Source organism: Salmo salar, chromosome ssa10 (assembly GCF_905237065.1).
Source record: "Salmo salar chromosome ssa10, Ssal_v3.1, whole genome shotgun sequence".
Lineage (NCBI taxonomy): Eukaryota > Metazoa > Chordata > Actinopteri > Salmoniformes > Salmonidae > Salmo > Salmo salar.
The window spans coordinates 9,319,296-9,335,763 of NC_059451.1; the positions used below are offsets into that span (position 1 = coordinate 9,319,296).

The 16,468-nt window shown below is 41.1% G+C and overlaps 1 protein-coding gene across 2 annotated transcripts in view; it reads right to left on the minus strand.

Annotated features, from left to right (window-relative positions):
• The window catches only part of LOC106613480 (adhesion G-protein coupled receptor D2), a 167,014-nt gene that overhangs the window by 122,130 nt on the left and 28,416 nt on the right, over nucleotides 1-16,468 (minus strand). For both annotated transcript variants that reach the window (XM_045687280.1, XM_014215752.2), the window contains exons 10-14: nucleotides 11,005-11,148; nucleotides 3,648-3,753; nucleotides 3,194-3,305; nucleotides 2,389-2,444; nucleotides 2,106-2,232 (exon numbers count right to left, since the gene is read on the minus strand). In XM_045687280.1, coding sequence (XP_045543236.1) covers nucleotides 2,106-2,232; nucleotides 2,389-2,444; nucleotides 3,194-3,305; nucleotides 3,648-3,753; nucleotides 11,005-11,148 — 545 coding nt within the window. The remainder of the gene's footprint in view (nucleotides 1-2,105; nucleotides 2,233-2,388; nucleotides 2,445-3,193; nucleotides 3,306-3,647; nucleotides 3,754-11,004; nucleotides 11,149-16,468) is intronic.

The window sequence follows — 16,468 nt, forward strand, 5'->3', positions numbered from 1 at the left end:
GGGAGAAAAGCATACACACGCATACACACAGTAGGACAAGCCAGTGAAAACACAGTCAACAGATAAGTTTTGTTATCATCAACTGAGTACTGATCACTAGGAACAAGTCTATATTATATCTGATTAACTCCTACATGGGCTGAGGCCTATGGTTCTCCATACTAACAGTGACATCTACTGGGCAATGTGGCACAATACGAGTTTGCAACAGTCTGATGGCAATAAGTGCAAGTGACTGACTTTAGATGAGCTTGATTTGAGGAATACTTGACACAACAATAATACCCTACTAAGCAGAGCAGAGCTGAACTACGCTGGCCTGGCTACAAATCCACCAGTTGCTGGAGTTGTGCGTGCATGCATGCGTGTGTGTGCATGTGTACACAATTCTTTGATGAGCTATCAGAACCGAAACATACCACCACCACAAAGTGTGCACAGCTCTCATCAAGGAAAAGGGTGGCTACTTTGAAGAATCTCAAATATAAAATATGTTTTGATGTGTTTAACAGTTTTTTGTTTACTACATGATTCCATATGTGTTATTTCATAGTTATGATGTCTTCACTATTATTCTACAATGTAGAAAATAGTAAAAAGAAAGAAAGACCTTTGAATGAGTAGGTGTGTCCAAACTTTTGACTGGTACTGTATGTTGTTGCTTTGACAAAGTCATTTCTGAAGATTATTATTTATACTGAACAAAAATATAAATGCAACACGCAACAATTTCAAAGATTTTCCAGAGTTACAATTCATATTTTGAAATCAGTCAATTTTAAAAAATGCATTAGTGCCTAATCTATGAATTTCACATGACTGGGCAGGGGTGCAGCCATGGGTGGGCCTGGGAGGGCATAGGTCCACCAACTTGGCAGCCAGGCCCACCCACTGGGGAGCCAGGCCCAGCCAATCAGAATTAGTTTTTCCCCACAAAAGGGCTTTATTACAGAGAGAAATACTCATCAGCAGCCCCTCTCCACCCACCCTCAGACAATTCCACAAGTGAAGAAGCCGGATATGGAGGTCCTGGGCTGGCGTGGCTACACGTGGTTTGTGGTTTTGAGGCCGCTTGGACGTACAGCCAAATTCCCTAACACGATATTGGAGGCAGTTTATGATATTAAAATGAACATTCAATTATCTGGCAACAGCTCTGGTGGACATTCCTGCAGTCAGCATGCCAATTGCATGCTCTCTCAAAACTTCTAACATCTGTGGCATTGTGTTGTGTGACAAAACAGCACATTTTAAAGTGGCCTTTTATTGTACCCAGCACAAGGTGCAACTGTGTAACGATCATGCTGTTTAACCAGCTTCTTGATATACCACACCTGTCAGGTGGATGGATTATTTTGGCAAAGGAGAAATGCTCACTAACAAGGATATAAACAAAATTTGAGAGAAATAAGCTTTCTTGTACGTATGAAACATTTCTGGGATTTTTTATTTCAGCTCATGAAACATGGGACCAACACTTTACATGTTACGTTTTATTTTTGTTCAGTGTATTTGACGTGATTAGGGATTAATTTCAAGAGAGCAAAAAAAAGGCAACCCTGTTACATAAACTGAACTGAAGCTGTTCCTTTTAAAATATATTTTTTCTAAAGAAACATTGAACATCTAGTAGTCAAATCACAGTGTAAAAGCAGGTGAGCTGGTTCTACTCTTTTTGACAATTTTCTGGTGTTTTGTGGTGGAAAACTGAGTGGGTTGAGCGTAACACATCAACCCTGTTACCCATAAATCGACAGGCTAGAAATGTTTTAACAATAACAAAAATATTGTGAAGCTTGCATTCAATTGCCCTTCCCTGATTCACACAACAAGCTTCCATTCTGCCTGTCAAAAGGGGATTTATGGCTGATTTAAGATTAAATCGTCAACACTGTTACGGTCAATATTGTTACGGTCAACCCTGTTATTTTATTTGGCAGTTACGCACTATTTTTTATTTAACCTCTTGAGATGGTAAAACATGTTTTTTTTTATAGTTGAACGTACTCTTTATGACAGAATGTTAAAATATTTATTTTTTTTCCTCACCAAGTTACACTACTCAAATGGCACATAATTGGTGGAACGACCATGCTATTCATTACCTTGGACTCCATGTAATTCATCAGGACGGCGAAGTTGGTGGTGTGGTTACAATAGCAGGAAGTGACATCAGAGCCCGTGTGAGTCACCCTGCAACCTTCGCTGGACCAGCCGTTGGAATTCCCAGTCCTGTGGCACAAAAACCCAGAAATCAATATGACACAAACACGCACGCACACACACATACATACATACAAACACTACGCAACGTTATGCTATGACTTATCGCTACTGACATGTACTCGAGGGACGTCTGACTTAGCTGCACTGTGTGGTCATACTTACATTAGGGTGAAATTCCAAAACACGCAAACAGGCGTGACTCGCTGCGAATACTCCACCTAGAACAAGAAACAGATGTTTCTCACCCTCTTACTCTCTCAGTCTCTCTCCTCGCACCCTTTGACAGGACGCGCCAAAAGCAACACGGAATCGGGCCAGGGAACTTACTAGAAAGACCTGGGCCAACTCTTTACTTTGTGAATAGATGTCAAATCAATGACACGTACTGTATTGTAGAGTTTCTATAACAACGTTATGTTTCTTTCAACCATTACTTCACCCTGTTCCCAACCACCTCCAACCACTGTAAAAATGACCATGATTGGTTTGAATTGCACCATTTGTTAGTGAAACCCAAAGATTCTGGGGTACTTGAGAATCAAATTGTAGGAGGAGAACCACCCACTAGACACAATATATACACATCAACGTTACACTACACACCCATACATGTATACCCTTTTCACACTACTGAGCCGAACCAAGCCAAGCCGCACTGGCTGGCCTGGTTACTTATCACCATAGTTGCTGGAGCAGAGCTGGAAAGGACAATGTGAAATGAAAATATCCAATCCAGTAAGTACTCTATGGTTCAGGTTGGCCCTATAGTATGAATCAGGATGCAGGCAGTAGTCTAGTGTGTAGCAGTGGGCATTATCCCCTTCATATATAGTAATGTGTATGTCCCAAATGGCACCCTATTCCCTATAGAGCAGTAATTTTGACATGGGCACATAGGACTATAAAGGTAATAGGGTGCACTATAAAATAAATAGGGTGCCATTTGGGATGCAGCCATTGATCTTACCACGTGCGAGGAGGACAAAGTATAGTGGATGGCCACTGGGATGTTCTGGGCCTTGAAGGGGTCTCGAACCGTGGCTGAGATGACTGCAGTGGCCATGCGACCAGGGAGGACACTGCGGGGAGCAATCATAGAGTAGATGTAACCTTTAGGCCTTTCCTTTCATGTGAGCTTGTTGGCAACCAAAGTCAGATCTTATCCGATTAAGATCAGACTACCTGAAGTATAAAGTGTAAAAATGTTTTACATTTTTCTAGTTGATAAAGATTGTATTCAGATATAATCCAATAATGTATTCACTTTGTATTCTCCATACTGTATGTAGGTGTAGCATTTTAATTCCCCAAAAGATCTTGAGGTTCTGAAAAGTTGACCATAATTATGTCAAAGCATGGTCATTCATTGTATTGGAATACATTCTCTACTATGTCAAATTGGAGGTGTAAGGAAACCAGACCCTGTGTTTTCACTCCGGTCTACTGGAGAAGTGTCCTGCTCCATCCTAGACTGGATCTCCATGAGATGGCTGTAGTACGTATGGATGAACATCACTTCCTTGTGACCTGCCAAACAAAATGGGTGATAAAATAAATGTCATCATAAAATACAACACTGATGCGCGAGTGTTAGTTAAATGAGTCTCCCGCTATTCCCGTTCAAACCGGAAGACCAGTGAAAAAAAATCTGACATGATTATACCACTGTAAATGGAGAAATATACACATTCATCTAACGATTTCTTGTTGTATTTGTCGCAATTTAACCAACTCAAAGTGCTCTCAAAGTCACCACACTATTTTGTTGATGTAGCCTAGTTTTAACAGGAATATGAAGCATTGTTGGCTGACTCTTAAAATATAATGGGGTTAATACGGTCTAGTGAAAATTACATTTGCTGTAGCCTAGCTTTGACTGAACGATGCAGCTTGGTCCTTTTCTCTCTCCTTGTTCATTGCTATCGGGAGAATTTGGGAAGGTTGTGGCTGTTTTTACTTTGGTTACTGTGGTGATTTTGTCAGAGGGAACATATTTGATTTTCCGCTACACATAAAAGCTAACAATTTACTTATTACCACACTTTTCTAGCAATAAAGTATATGATCATCTCTGAAGGTTTTGTTCAAAAAATGTATTTAGTCACAGCATAAAATAAGTGGAATGTGAGCTCTTGGTTACACAAACATTGACTATATAAAAAATTCAATAAACAAGTGAAGACCCAGCCATTATTCTTTTCCATTATGACTTTTATTTTCAACATGAAAAACAGACTTGGTCAGAAACAGAGTAAGCCTAACTATGTGTAAGTAGGCCTAACCGTAATTGTAGCTGACTGATTCTCAAGACCAGCCAAACGCAAAATAACATTCTACACACAAACTTAGGCTATAGGTTATGTAAAATAACCTGGTAGCCCTACCCTGTAGCAAACAAACAAACAAAACAATTTGCATAGGCTATAGACCGCACCTGCTCAACTAAAAAGTGTTCTGCTGAAGTGGGCTCTCAAAAAGCACAGGCTGAGAAAGCACTCTCGGCCTCCACGGAGGTGGCCTAGATTGTGGCGATCGTGACCGGTTGTTTGTTGGTTCAAACAGGCTACATTTCTTGACTGGATTTTCAGCGGCTCGGTTTTGCATGCGGCCTCGTTGGCATTCATTTTTGTAAAGCTTTGCCACAGACGGCATTTGTTTTAATTAATAAAAGAAGGTAGACCTATGAGAAGGGTGTAATTGCGTCTCACAATTCGGAGCGTTACTGTATGTGGGCATTCCTACATCTGCAGGAATCCCTCTTTATACTTCTATTGGTCCATTTTTAAGTACACAGAGGGAGGCGGGGGTGCTCCAGTACAGTAGGTGGCGGTAATGCACCGTAACGTTGGATGCCAACCGTCGATAAACCCCACAGAAGATGAGTCGGGGATGACAACAGTAGCTAGCTAGGACACAGGTAGACAGTGTCCTCCGCCCCCAGAAAACTCAGATAATAGTTTTATTTCCCTTTGGACCCACATTTTAATCGTATAGACAATCAGGGGAAATCCAGAAAATCAAAAGTGTCACACAAGCATGAAGATGGCGTGCTCAAAGAGGGGGATCATGCAGGAACCAATGGGATACTCAGGCCGCAATCACACACGATTGAGGCTTACCGGTAGCTCAAAAGTTGGAGCCAATTTTGTAACCGTATTAACTGCATTTCAAGGTCATGTGTACAGTTTCAGCATAAACAATGAGTGAGCTTTGAATTCATGGTGACTTTGTGTAAGTATATACGGTAGGCTACAATAACACACACACCCCTACCCTGAGCGTTTATTATTAATAATGCAGATAGCAGAGCAGAGAAGGCTGTATGAATACAGATTTAGACATTGCATAGTTCCATTTCACGTCACGCTGTTCATAGAAATAATTTATTATAGTTAACTGGTTTCTCACAATTATTTATCCCAGAAAAAGGGAGTGGGTTTGGGCGGGAAATCCCAGTAAATCTCAATAAACCGGTTCTCGCCATTGACATTAGATCCGCCATAGGCCAATGACCACTGACGTTTGATTTTGCAAATAAAATAAAAATGCCCTCCAAAAAATGTCCTTCTCCTTCCCTGAATTGTCCTGTTTGTATTTTACACTGCTCATTTGTCAGGATTTAGAAATCACAAACAGAAAGGTATTAAGAGCCATTTTACACTCATCAAAAATATAAACGCAATGTGCAACAAAGATTTTACTGAGTTACAGTTCATATTAGGAAATCAGTTAATTGAAATTAATTAGGCCGTAATCTATAGATTTCACATAACTGGGCAGGAGTGCAGCCATGGGTGGGCCTAGGAGGGAATGGGCCCACCCACTTCGAAGCCAGACCCACCCACCCAGGCCCAGCCAATCAGAAGCTAATGCGTCATACTCTCTTCACTGAATCCCCGAGGTGACAAGGTAAATATCTGTTGTTCTGCCCCTGAACAAGCCAGTTACAAGGCACTGTTCCTAGGCCATCATTGAAAATAAGAATTTGTTCTTAACTGACTTGCCTAGTTAAATAAAGGTAAAAAAAAAAAAAAAAAGAAAAACAAATGGATGAATGGGCGATACTTCACAATTGAATTTATTAGGCCTAACTGAATGATAAGGAGAGTGAAGAGGTTGATTTAATTAGAAAGACAATCGTGTAATGATGAGTTTGTGTTATGCCTATTTATCAGCAGCAAATCATTTGACAGCGCGCCTTGGGAGTTGATACCATTCTCTTTTACAGTTGAAGTCGGAAGTTTACATACACTTAGGTTGGAGTCATTAAATGTTTTTCAACCACTTCACAAATGTATTGCTAACAAACTATAGTTTTTGCAAGTCAGTTAGTACATCTACTTTGTGCATGACATAAGTAATTTTTCCAACAATTGTTTACAGAAAAATTATTTCACTTATAATTCACTGTATCACAATTCCAGTGGGTCACAAAGTTGACTGTGCCTTTAAACAGCTTGGAAAATTCCAGAAAATGATGCCATGGCTTTAGAAGCTTCTGTGAGGCTAATTGACATTATTTGAGTCAATTGGAGGTGTACCTGTGGATGTATTTCAAGGCCTACCTTCAAACTCAGTGCCTCTTTGCTTGACATCATGGGAAAATCAGAAGAAATCTGCCAAGACCTCAGAAAAAAGTGTACACCCCCAAAAGTCTGGCTCATCCTTCGGAGCAATTTCCAAACGCCTGAAGGTACCAAGTTCATCTGTACAAACAATAGTATGCAAGTATAAACACCATGGGACCACGCAGCCGTCATACCGCTCAGGAAGTAGACGCCTTCTGTCTCGTAGAGATGAATGCACTTTGGTGCGAAAAGTGCAATCAATCCCAGAACAACAGCAAAGGACCTTGTGAAGATGCTGGAAGAAACAGGTATAAAATGTGGTGATGTCGATAACAAGTCCTATATCGACATCACCTGAAAGGCTGCTCAGCAAGGAAGAAGTCTCAGCTCCAAAACCGCCATAAAAAAGCCAGACTACGGTTTGCAACTGCACATGGGGACAAAGATCGTACTTTTTGGAGAAATGTCCTCTGGTCTGATGAAACAAAAATAGAACTGTTTGGCCTTAATGACCATCGTTATGTTTGGAGGAAAAAGGGGAGGCTTGCAAGCCGAAGAACACCATCCCAACCGTGAAGCACGGGGGTGGCAGCATCATATTGTGGGGGTGCTTTGCTGCAGGAGGGACTGGTGCACTAAACAATATAGATGGCATCATGAGGAAGGACAATTATGTGGATATATTGACGCAACATCTCAATACATCAGTCAGGAATTTAAAGCTTGGTCGCAAAAGGGTCTTCCAAGTGGACATTGACCCCAAGCATACTTCCAAAGTCGTGGCAAAATGGCTTAAGGACAACAAAGTCAAGGTATTGGAGTGGCCATCACAAAGCCCTGACCTCAATCCTATAGAGAATTTGTGGGCAGAACTGAAAAAGCTTGTGCGAGCAAGGAGACCTACAAACCTGACTCAGTTACACCAGCTCTGTCAGGAAGAATGGGCCAAAATTCACCTAACTTATTATGGGAAGCTTGTGGAAGGCTACCTGAAACGTTTGACCCAAGTTAAACAATTTAAAGGCAATGCTACCAAATACTAATTCAGTGTATGTAAACTTATGACCCACAGGGAATGTGATGAAAGAAATACAAGCTGAAATAAATCTTTCTCTCTACTATTATTCTGACATTTCACATTCTTAAAAGAAAATGGTAATCCTAACTGACCTAAGACAGGGAACTTTTACTAGGATTAAATGTCAGGAATTGGGAAAAACTGAGTTTAAATGTATTTGGCTAAGGTGTATGTAAACTTCCGACTTCAACTGTACATTTTACTTTGTAAAAATAAGCTGTTATGGGACTGTTTTATTTACTATAACTCTATTACTAATCAAATGTATTGTAAGGGAAATGAAAACATGCTACATGTTGCAGTAGGCCTTTAGAATAATGCTAAACATATCCTTGACTCTATCCAGCAAAGCAAACGATGCCAGCCCACTGAATGAATGACAAATGGATGGAATGGGAGATAATTGTGCAAGTTACTTCACAATCAAATTTAAATTAGGCCTACCTGAATGATGAGGGTGAAGAGGTTGGTTTAATTTAGAACAACAAAAGTGTAATGATGAATTTCTGTTATGCCTATTCATCAGCGTTGGCGCTCATGTTAATCATTTGAACGCACGCCTTGCGGGTTGATACCATTCTCTTTCACGTTTTGACAGCATTGCGAATACTGCAGAATTTAGATTTGGAGCCGGGTGGAGGATCAGATATTGAGCTTAAAATCGACCTTGCTGATGAAGAGTCTTCATCTGATTCTGATTTTGACTTCAATTCTCTGCCTCCGATGCCTGAGTCTCGCCGCAGAAAAACCAGAACAGAGTCAACTGAGATGGTGATCCCAACTGCCACGGTGAGACAGGAGTCTGGGAGGGATGGCACGGTTTGGGTAGAAAAGAGTGATGAGCTTATGTGACATGCAGATGTCGCAGTGCATCAGAGATTGTACTGTTGCTCATATGCACAAAAAAGGAAACAGTATTTTGGGACATGTCTAAGGATGAACTGTAAGCATTTATTGCACACTTGTATGCCCACGGGGCGTACGGCGGAAAGAGCATGGATGTTGAGGAATTTTGTTCTGATAGTTTTGGGGTGGACTTGTTTTGGGAGAGACCATGCCACACAACCTCTACAGAGAGGTTATGCGACACCTGCAGCAGGGACACACAAAACAAGGCCCATGAAAACTGTGTGCAGTGCAACCGATTTGTTTGTGGGGCTTGCTCACACAAAGCCTCGAAGCTGTGTGCTGACTGTGGAAACAAAGCATAAAGAGAAGACAAGATTGATTCATGCGTAAAGGCACGCAAGTGTCCGATACAATCAAAAAATGTGTGTTTTTATATCTTGTCATGAATATACAGTATTTCCACAAATATTAAAACCTCTCTGGGCCAGTGGGACGTTAGCATCCCACTCTAGTCAACAGCCAGTGGAATCGCGTGGCGCGAAATACAAATACCTAAAAAATGCTATAACTTAAATTTCTCAAACATATGACTATTTTACATCATTTGAAAAATAAGACTCTTGTTAATCCAACCACGTTGTCCGATTTCAAAAAGGCTTTACAGCGAAAGCAAAACATTTGATTATGTCAGGAGAGTACCCTGCCAAAAATAATCACACAGCCATTTTCAAAGCAAGCATATATGTCACAAAAACCAAAACCACAGCTAAATGCAGCACGAACCTTTGATGATCTTCATCAGATGACACTCCTAGGACATTATGTTATACAATACATGCATGTTTTGTTCAATCAAGTTCATATTTATATCAAAAACCAGCTTTTTACATTAGCATGTGATGTTCAGAACTAGCATACCCACCGAAAACTTCCAGTGAATTTACTAAATTACTCATGATAAACGTTGACAAAATACATAACAATTATTTTAAGAATTATAGATGCAGAACTCCTTTATGCAAACGCTATGTCAGATTTTAAAATAGCTTTTCGGCGAAAGCACATTTTGCAATATTCTGAGTACATAGCTCAGCCATCACGGCTATTTGACACCCACCAAGTTTGGGACAACCTAAACTCAGAATTACTATTAGAAAAATTGGATTACCTTTGCTGTTCTTCGTCAGAATGCACTCCCAGGACTTCTACTTCAACAACAAATGTTGTTTTGGTTCCAAATAATCTATAGTTATATCCAAATACCTCCGTTTTGTTAGTGCGTTCAGGTCACTATCAGAAGGGTGACGCGCGAGCGCATTTCGTGACAAAAAAATTCAAAATATTCCATTACCGTACTTAGAAGCTTGTCAAACGCTGTTTAAAATCTTTTTTTATGCTATTTTTCACGTAAAATAGCGATAATATTCCAACCGGACAATGTTGTATTCATTCAAAGAGTGACATTTTAAAAAATGGCGAAGTCTTGTGACCACGCATCTCCAGTGTCACTGTCCCCAGGCAGGCCACTTACAAACTCTTCTGCTGTACTTTGCCCAGAGACAGGAGACAGGTCATTCCGCTTTCTGAGGGCTTTAGAGAGCCAATGGAAGCCTTAGAAAGCGTCACGTAACAGCACAGATGCTGTAATTTCGATAGAGATGCAACAGAAGGACTACAAATTGTCAGACAGGCCACTTCCTGCATGGAATCTTCTCAGGTTTTTGCCTGCCATATGAGTTCTGTTATACTCACAGACACCATTCAAACAGTTTTAGAAACTTTAGAGTGTTTTCTATCCAAATCTACTAATTATATGCATATTCTCATTTCTGGGCAAGAGTAGTAACCAGTTTAAATCGGGTACGTTTTTTATCCGGCCGTGAAAATACTGCCCCCTAGCCCCAACAGGTTTTAATGAATGCAATTCATCCTTCACAATTGTTCATGCACTGGTGCTTTTGTTTAGGATTACGGCAAATCATTTCACCTGTGTACCTGGCTGGCTATATTATTATTGTATTTTTAACTTCTACTTTGTCAAAAGAAGCTGTAACTGGACTTTATTAATTACTATAACTCTATTACTAATCGAATCTACAAATAAAGTTGATCAAATGGATTACACTGTAATGTTTTTATTGTAAGGGAAACAAAAATAGGCAATAGGCAACGTTCTCTAGCGGTTCTAGAATTAAACCTTAGTGTGAGTGTCTGTGTGTGTGTGTGTGTGTGTGTGTGTGTGTGTGTGTGTGTGTGTGTGTCATCCGCATGAATGAGTGTTACCCAAGTCATGTAGTCTCTGGACCTCCGTGTCGGGGATGAGCAGCTCGTCCTGGCCACTACCGCTACTGTGGCCGCCAAACACTGACGGTTTAAACACACAGCTGCAGCTCATCTGGGACAGCTTCCGTGCCTCCACGTGCACATCTGGGAACAAAGGACATACAGGGAAATTGGATACCTATAAAGTAATACAGGAACATTACAGACAAATTGGACTCGTGCTAAAATATGGAATTGTTTTAAGATGATCATACCAAGGATCATTTAGCTATTTGAGGTATCAAAAATATACAGTACCAGTCAAAAGTTTGGACACACCTACTCGTTCAAGGGTTTTTCTTTATTTGTACTATTTTCTACATTGAAGAATAATAGTGAAGACATCAAAACTATGAAATAACACATATGGAATCATGCAGTAACCAAAAAGACTGTTAAAACAACTCAAAATCTATTTTAGATTCTTCAAAGTAGCCACCCTTTGCCTTCATGACAGCTTTGCAAACTTTTGGCATTCTCTCAACCAGCTTCATGAGGTATTCTATCGTGTTGTCGTTTCTACTATATGTACATACTACAGTATGTATGTATGGAGCATAAAGTATTAACAGTTTTATTCACAGTACTGGTGAAAAATAATACTTTCCGATAATTGCATAGATTTTAATGGACACCTATGATGTGTGCAAAATACTTTTTTGAAGGTTGTACTGATTACGATGAGATAAGGCTAAGCTATTTGCCAGCTATGTGTTGCACCATGTTTGTTGACATTATACAATGCATTCTTGGTGTCACGTAAACGTCTGTTAGACCAATGGTGTTATATAATGAGGTGAAGTAGACGACACACCCCCTTCAAAACAGACCAAATTCATCTTGTCTCCTCTTCTTGTCTCCCGAAGGCACTGCATCTCAGTGCAAGAGGCGTCACTGCAGTCCCTGGTTCGAAACCAGGCTGCATCACATCTGGCCGTGATTGGGAGTCCAATAGGGTAGTGCACAATTGGCCCAACGTCCTCCGGGTTTGGCCGGGGTAGGCAGTCATTGTAAATAAGAATTTGCTCTTAACTGACTTGCCCAGTTAAATAAAGGTTCAATAAAAGCTAATTCATATTGGGGTTTCTGTCAGCCGAGAGTTAGCTAAATATGAACGCATGTGTTATGTCAATCTTTCCTAAGTTAGCACTAGGACTAATGTAGCCTACATTTTCCGGTTTGGATGATTGTGAATGTCTGAACATTACATCCAAAAATAACCTGGTCACAATCAGGACATAACTTTGTGAGGACTGTGTTTGTGGAAAATGTTTCTGTGAAAAAACAGTGTGGCCAGCTCAAACGCTGACTGTTGCGTCAATCGAAACTAGACGTTCTAAATAAACATTCTAAATCACACTGGTTTGAGCGTACGCAGAGGGACCACTAGGGTTGCACATTTTTGGGAAATACTCAGTGGAAACTTTCTGTGGAAATTAACGGGAATAAATGGGAATTAACGGAAAAAGTTGCAACTTAATATGAATACCATTTAAATGTAATGTTTTTTGCATTGGATATATTTACCATATCATATGGAGACAGAAACATAAACCTTTTACCTTATCATAAGTAGACATTATTTCAAATAATTAAATCCTTCTAATAGAAATAAAAAAAACAATTTAGTTATGAATTGAACTTTAATTAAATGAGTTGACTCTTCACATGGGATGATTTCACTGAACAACAAAAGAAAGGGAATACAGAATGATCCCCAATGATCCATCGCATTTCCCAAAAACGTTTTCAACATACATCTGTCTAGAAACTAAAGCTTTGGTTGTCTTCCTCTCAGGCTTCCATATCTTCTCCCTGGACCTCCTCAATGTCCACCTCTTGAACATCAGACTCTGAGGCCTCATCTTCATTGTCACTTTCCAACCTTGTTGGGATGGCTCGTTGACAGGCTCAAAAAGCCTCAAATTTGGCCAGATGGATAGCAATTTTTCAACCCTTTTATTGGTCAGCCTGTTGAATGCTTTGGTGTGTGTGTTCCCAAACAAGGACCAGTTGCGTTCTGAGGCGGCTGATGTTGGTGGGATTTGGAGGATGATGGGGGAAAGAGGGGGAAAAACAGGGGAAAGAGACTCAGATCCACAAAGTCCCTTCCACCAGGTGGCTGATGAGATATGTTGGCACAACTGCCATATTGCATCTCCATCCCAAAGCCCTTGCTTGGAAGTGTACTTCGCTAGACTGCCAAGAACCTTGCCCTCATCCATGCCAAGGTGGCGAGACACGGTAGTGATGACACCATAGGCCTTGTTGATCTCTGCACCAGACAGGATGCTCTTGCCAGCATACTTGGGGTCCAACATGTACGCTGCGGCATGTATGGGCTTCAGGCAGAAGTCTTCACGCTTTTTGATGTATTTCAGAACTGCAGTTTCCTCTGCTTGGAGCAACAGTGAAGTGGGCAGAGCAGTATGGATTTCTTCTCATACATCTGCAAGCAGAGTGAACATCAGACATGATGGCATTGTCTCCCTCAATCTGTGCAATGGCTACTGCTATAGGTTTCAGGAGTTTCAGGCTGCTTACCACTTTCTCCCAGAATACATCATCCAGGAGGATCCTCTTGATGGGGCTGTCCATATCGGCAGACTGTGACATACATGACCATTTCTTGGAGAGACTCCTTCCCCTCCAGGAGACTGTCAAACATGATGACCACACCACCCCAATGAGTGTTGCTGGGCAGCTTCAATGTGGTGCTCTTATTCTTCTCACTTCGCTTGGTGAGGTAGATTACTGATATAATTTGATGACCCTTCACATACCTAACCATTTCCTTGGCTCTCTTGTAGAGTGTATCCATTGTTTTCAGTGCCATTATGTCCTTGAGGAGCAGATTCAATGCATAAGCAGCACAGCCAATGGGTGTGATGTGAGGGAAGGACTCCTCCACTTTAGACCAAGCAGCCTTCATGTTCCCAGGATTGTCTGTCATCGCTGCAAATACCTTCTGTGGTCCAAGGTCATTGATGGCTGCCTTCAGCTTATCTGCAATGTAGAGACCGGTGTGTCTGTTGTCCCTTGTGTCTGTGCTCTTGTAGAATGCTGGTTGAGGGGTGGAGATGATGTAGTTAATCAGAGGTGAACCAGTTGCATTCACAGCTCGAGCAAGACATTCATCAGCATTTCTCTGACTACGTTCCTCCATTGAGTCAAAAAAACTTCTGATTCCAGGAGGACCATGAGCTGTTGCTATCAATAAGGTGTCTGATTCAGCATTATCACCTCAAATAGAAGTAGAGGGACTTTTGTCAGAGGTTGCTTGTTGTGAATGCTGAGGAAACTTTATGCACTTGGCCAGATGATTCTGCATCTTTGTTGCATTCTTCACATATGATTTGGCACAGTATTTGCAAATGTACACTGCTTTTCCTTCTACATTAGCTGCAGTGAAATGTCTCCACACATCAGATAGTGCCCGTGACACTCCTGTAAAGATTAGAAAAAAATTGTAAAAAACAAAACAAATACAATTCCATGTACAGATAATAAGTTAAGCAATTAGATTAAACAACTCCTTTGTAAGATACATGTTTTAAAATGAAACATGTATGTAAACAGGTGAATTAACACTCCTCAGTTAGGCTCAAGCAAGCTAAAACCTACATGGTTGCAAAAACTAACTAGCAGAAATTGTTACTTTACAAATGATTTAAACAAAAAAATGATGTATGTCATATAAAATATACTGCTCAAAAATATAAAGGGAACACTTAAACAACACAATGTAACTCCAAGTCAATCACACTTCTGTGAAATCAAACTGTCCACTTAGGAAGCAACACTGATTGACAATAAATTTCACATGCTGTTGTGCAAATGGAATAGACAACAGGTGTAAATTATAGGCAATTAGCAAGACACGCCCAATAAAGGAGTGGTTCTGCAGGTGGTGACCACAGACCACTTCTCAGTTCCTTTGCTTCCTGGCAAATGTTTTGGTCACTTTTGAATGCTGGCGGTGCTTTCACTCTAGTGGTAGCATGAGACGGAGTCTACAACCCACACAAGTGGCTCAGGTAGTGCAGCTCATCCAGGATGGCACATCAATGCGAGCTGTGGCAAGAAGGTTTGCTGTGTCTGTCAGCGTAGTGTCCAGAGCATGGAGGCGCTACCAGGAGACAGGCCAGTACATCAGGAGACGTGGAGGAGGCCGTAGGAGGGCAACAACCCAGCAGCAGGACCGCTACCTCCGCCTTTGTGCAAGGAGGGGCAGGAGGAGCACTGCCAGAGCCCTGCAAAATGACCTCCAGCAGGCCACAAATGTGCATGTGTCTGCTCAAACGGTCAGAAACAGACTCCATGAGGGTGGTATGAGGGCCCAACGTCCACTTGAATCCAATTGAGCACATCTGGGACATCATGTCTCGCTCCATCCACCAACGCCACATTGCACCACAGACTGTCCAGGAGTTGGCGGATGCTTTAGTCCAGGTCTGGGAGGAGATCCCTCAGGAGACCATCCGCCACCTCATCAGGAGCATGCCCAGGCGTTGTAGGGAGGTCATACAGGCACGTGGAGGCCACACACACTACTGAGCCTCATTTCGACTTGTTTTAAGGACATTACATCAAAGTTGGATCAGCCTGTAGTGTGGTACACACAGGAGAGAAATCAAACCACTGTTTTGATTGTTGGAAGAGTTACTTAAGATTACTTTAATTTTGAGTGTGACTCCAAATCCAGACCTCCATGGGTTGATAAATTGGATTTCCATTGATTATTTTTGTGTGATTTTGTTGTCAGCACATTCAACTATGTAAAGAAAAAAGTATTTAATAAGATTATTTCATTCATTCAGATCTAGGATGTGTTATTTTAGTGTTCCCTTAATTTTTTTGAGCAGTGTATATTCACCCCACCCAGTATGGTAATCAAAACTTACCAGAAAGCATGTAGTCCTTGGCTCAGACAGTGTAGTAGTGTGGGCTCAATAGCATCTCATTAGTGGCAATATCTTGAGAATCAGCTGTACATGTGATGGAAGAGTGCACTGTGCATGTAGAGGGTTGCAATACCATTGAACTGGGGATGGTTTAACCAAAATATGCAACAAGACCTAGAATTGCCTCATGTGTATCCCACAAAACGGTTCACTGTTATAAGATAACTTTTTTGATGAATTTAAGCAAAATTCCCCAAATTCCAAGGCTGAACTTCCCATGGAAATATTCCGGAAATTTACCGTAAAGTTTCCAACACTTTGCAACCCTAGGGACCACAAAAGAATGATCACACCCGTTTGTTGGTACGTGTCAAGAGAGTGTATCTATACTTTCCATAGCTGTCTATTTACCAACACAAACCGACACTGGCACTAAGACCTCACTCAATGAGCTATAAAGGGCCAAACGCAAATAGGAAAATGGGGGCTCCTAGTGGCTGGTGATTTTAATGCAGGGAAAC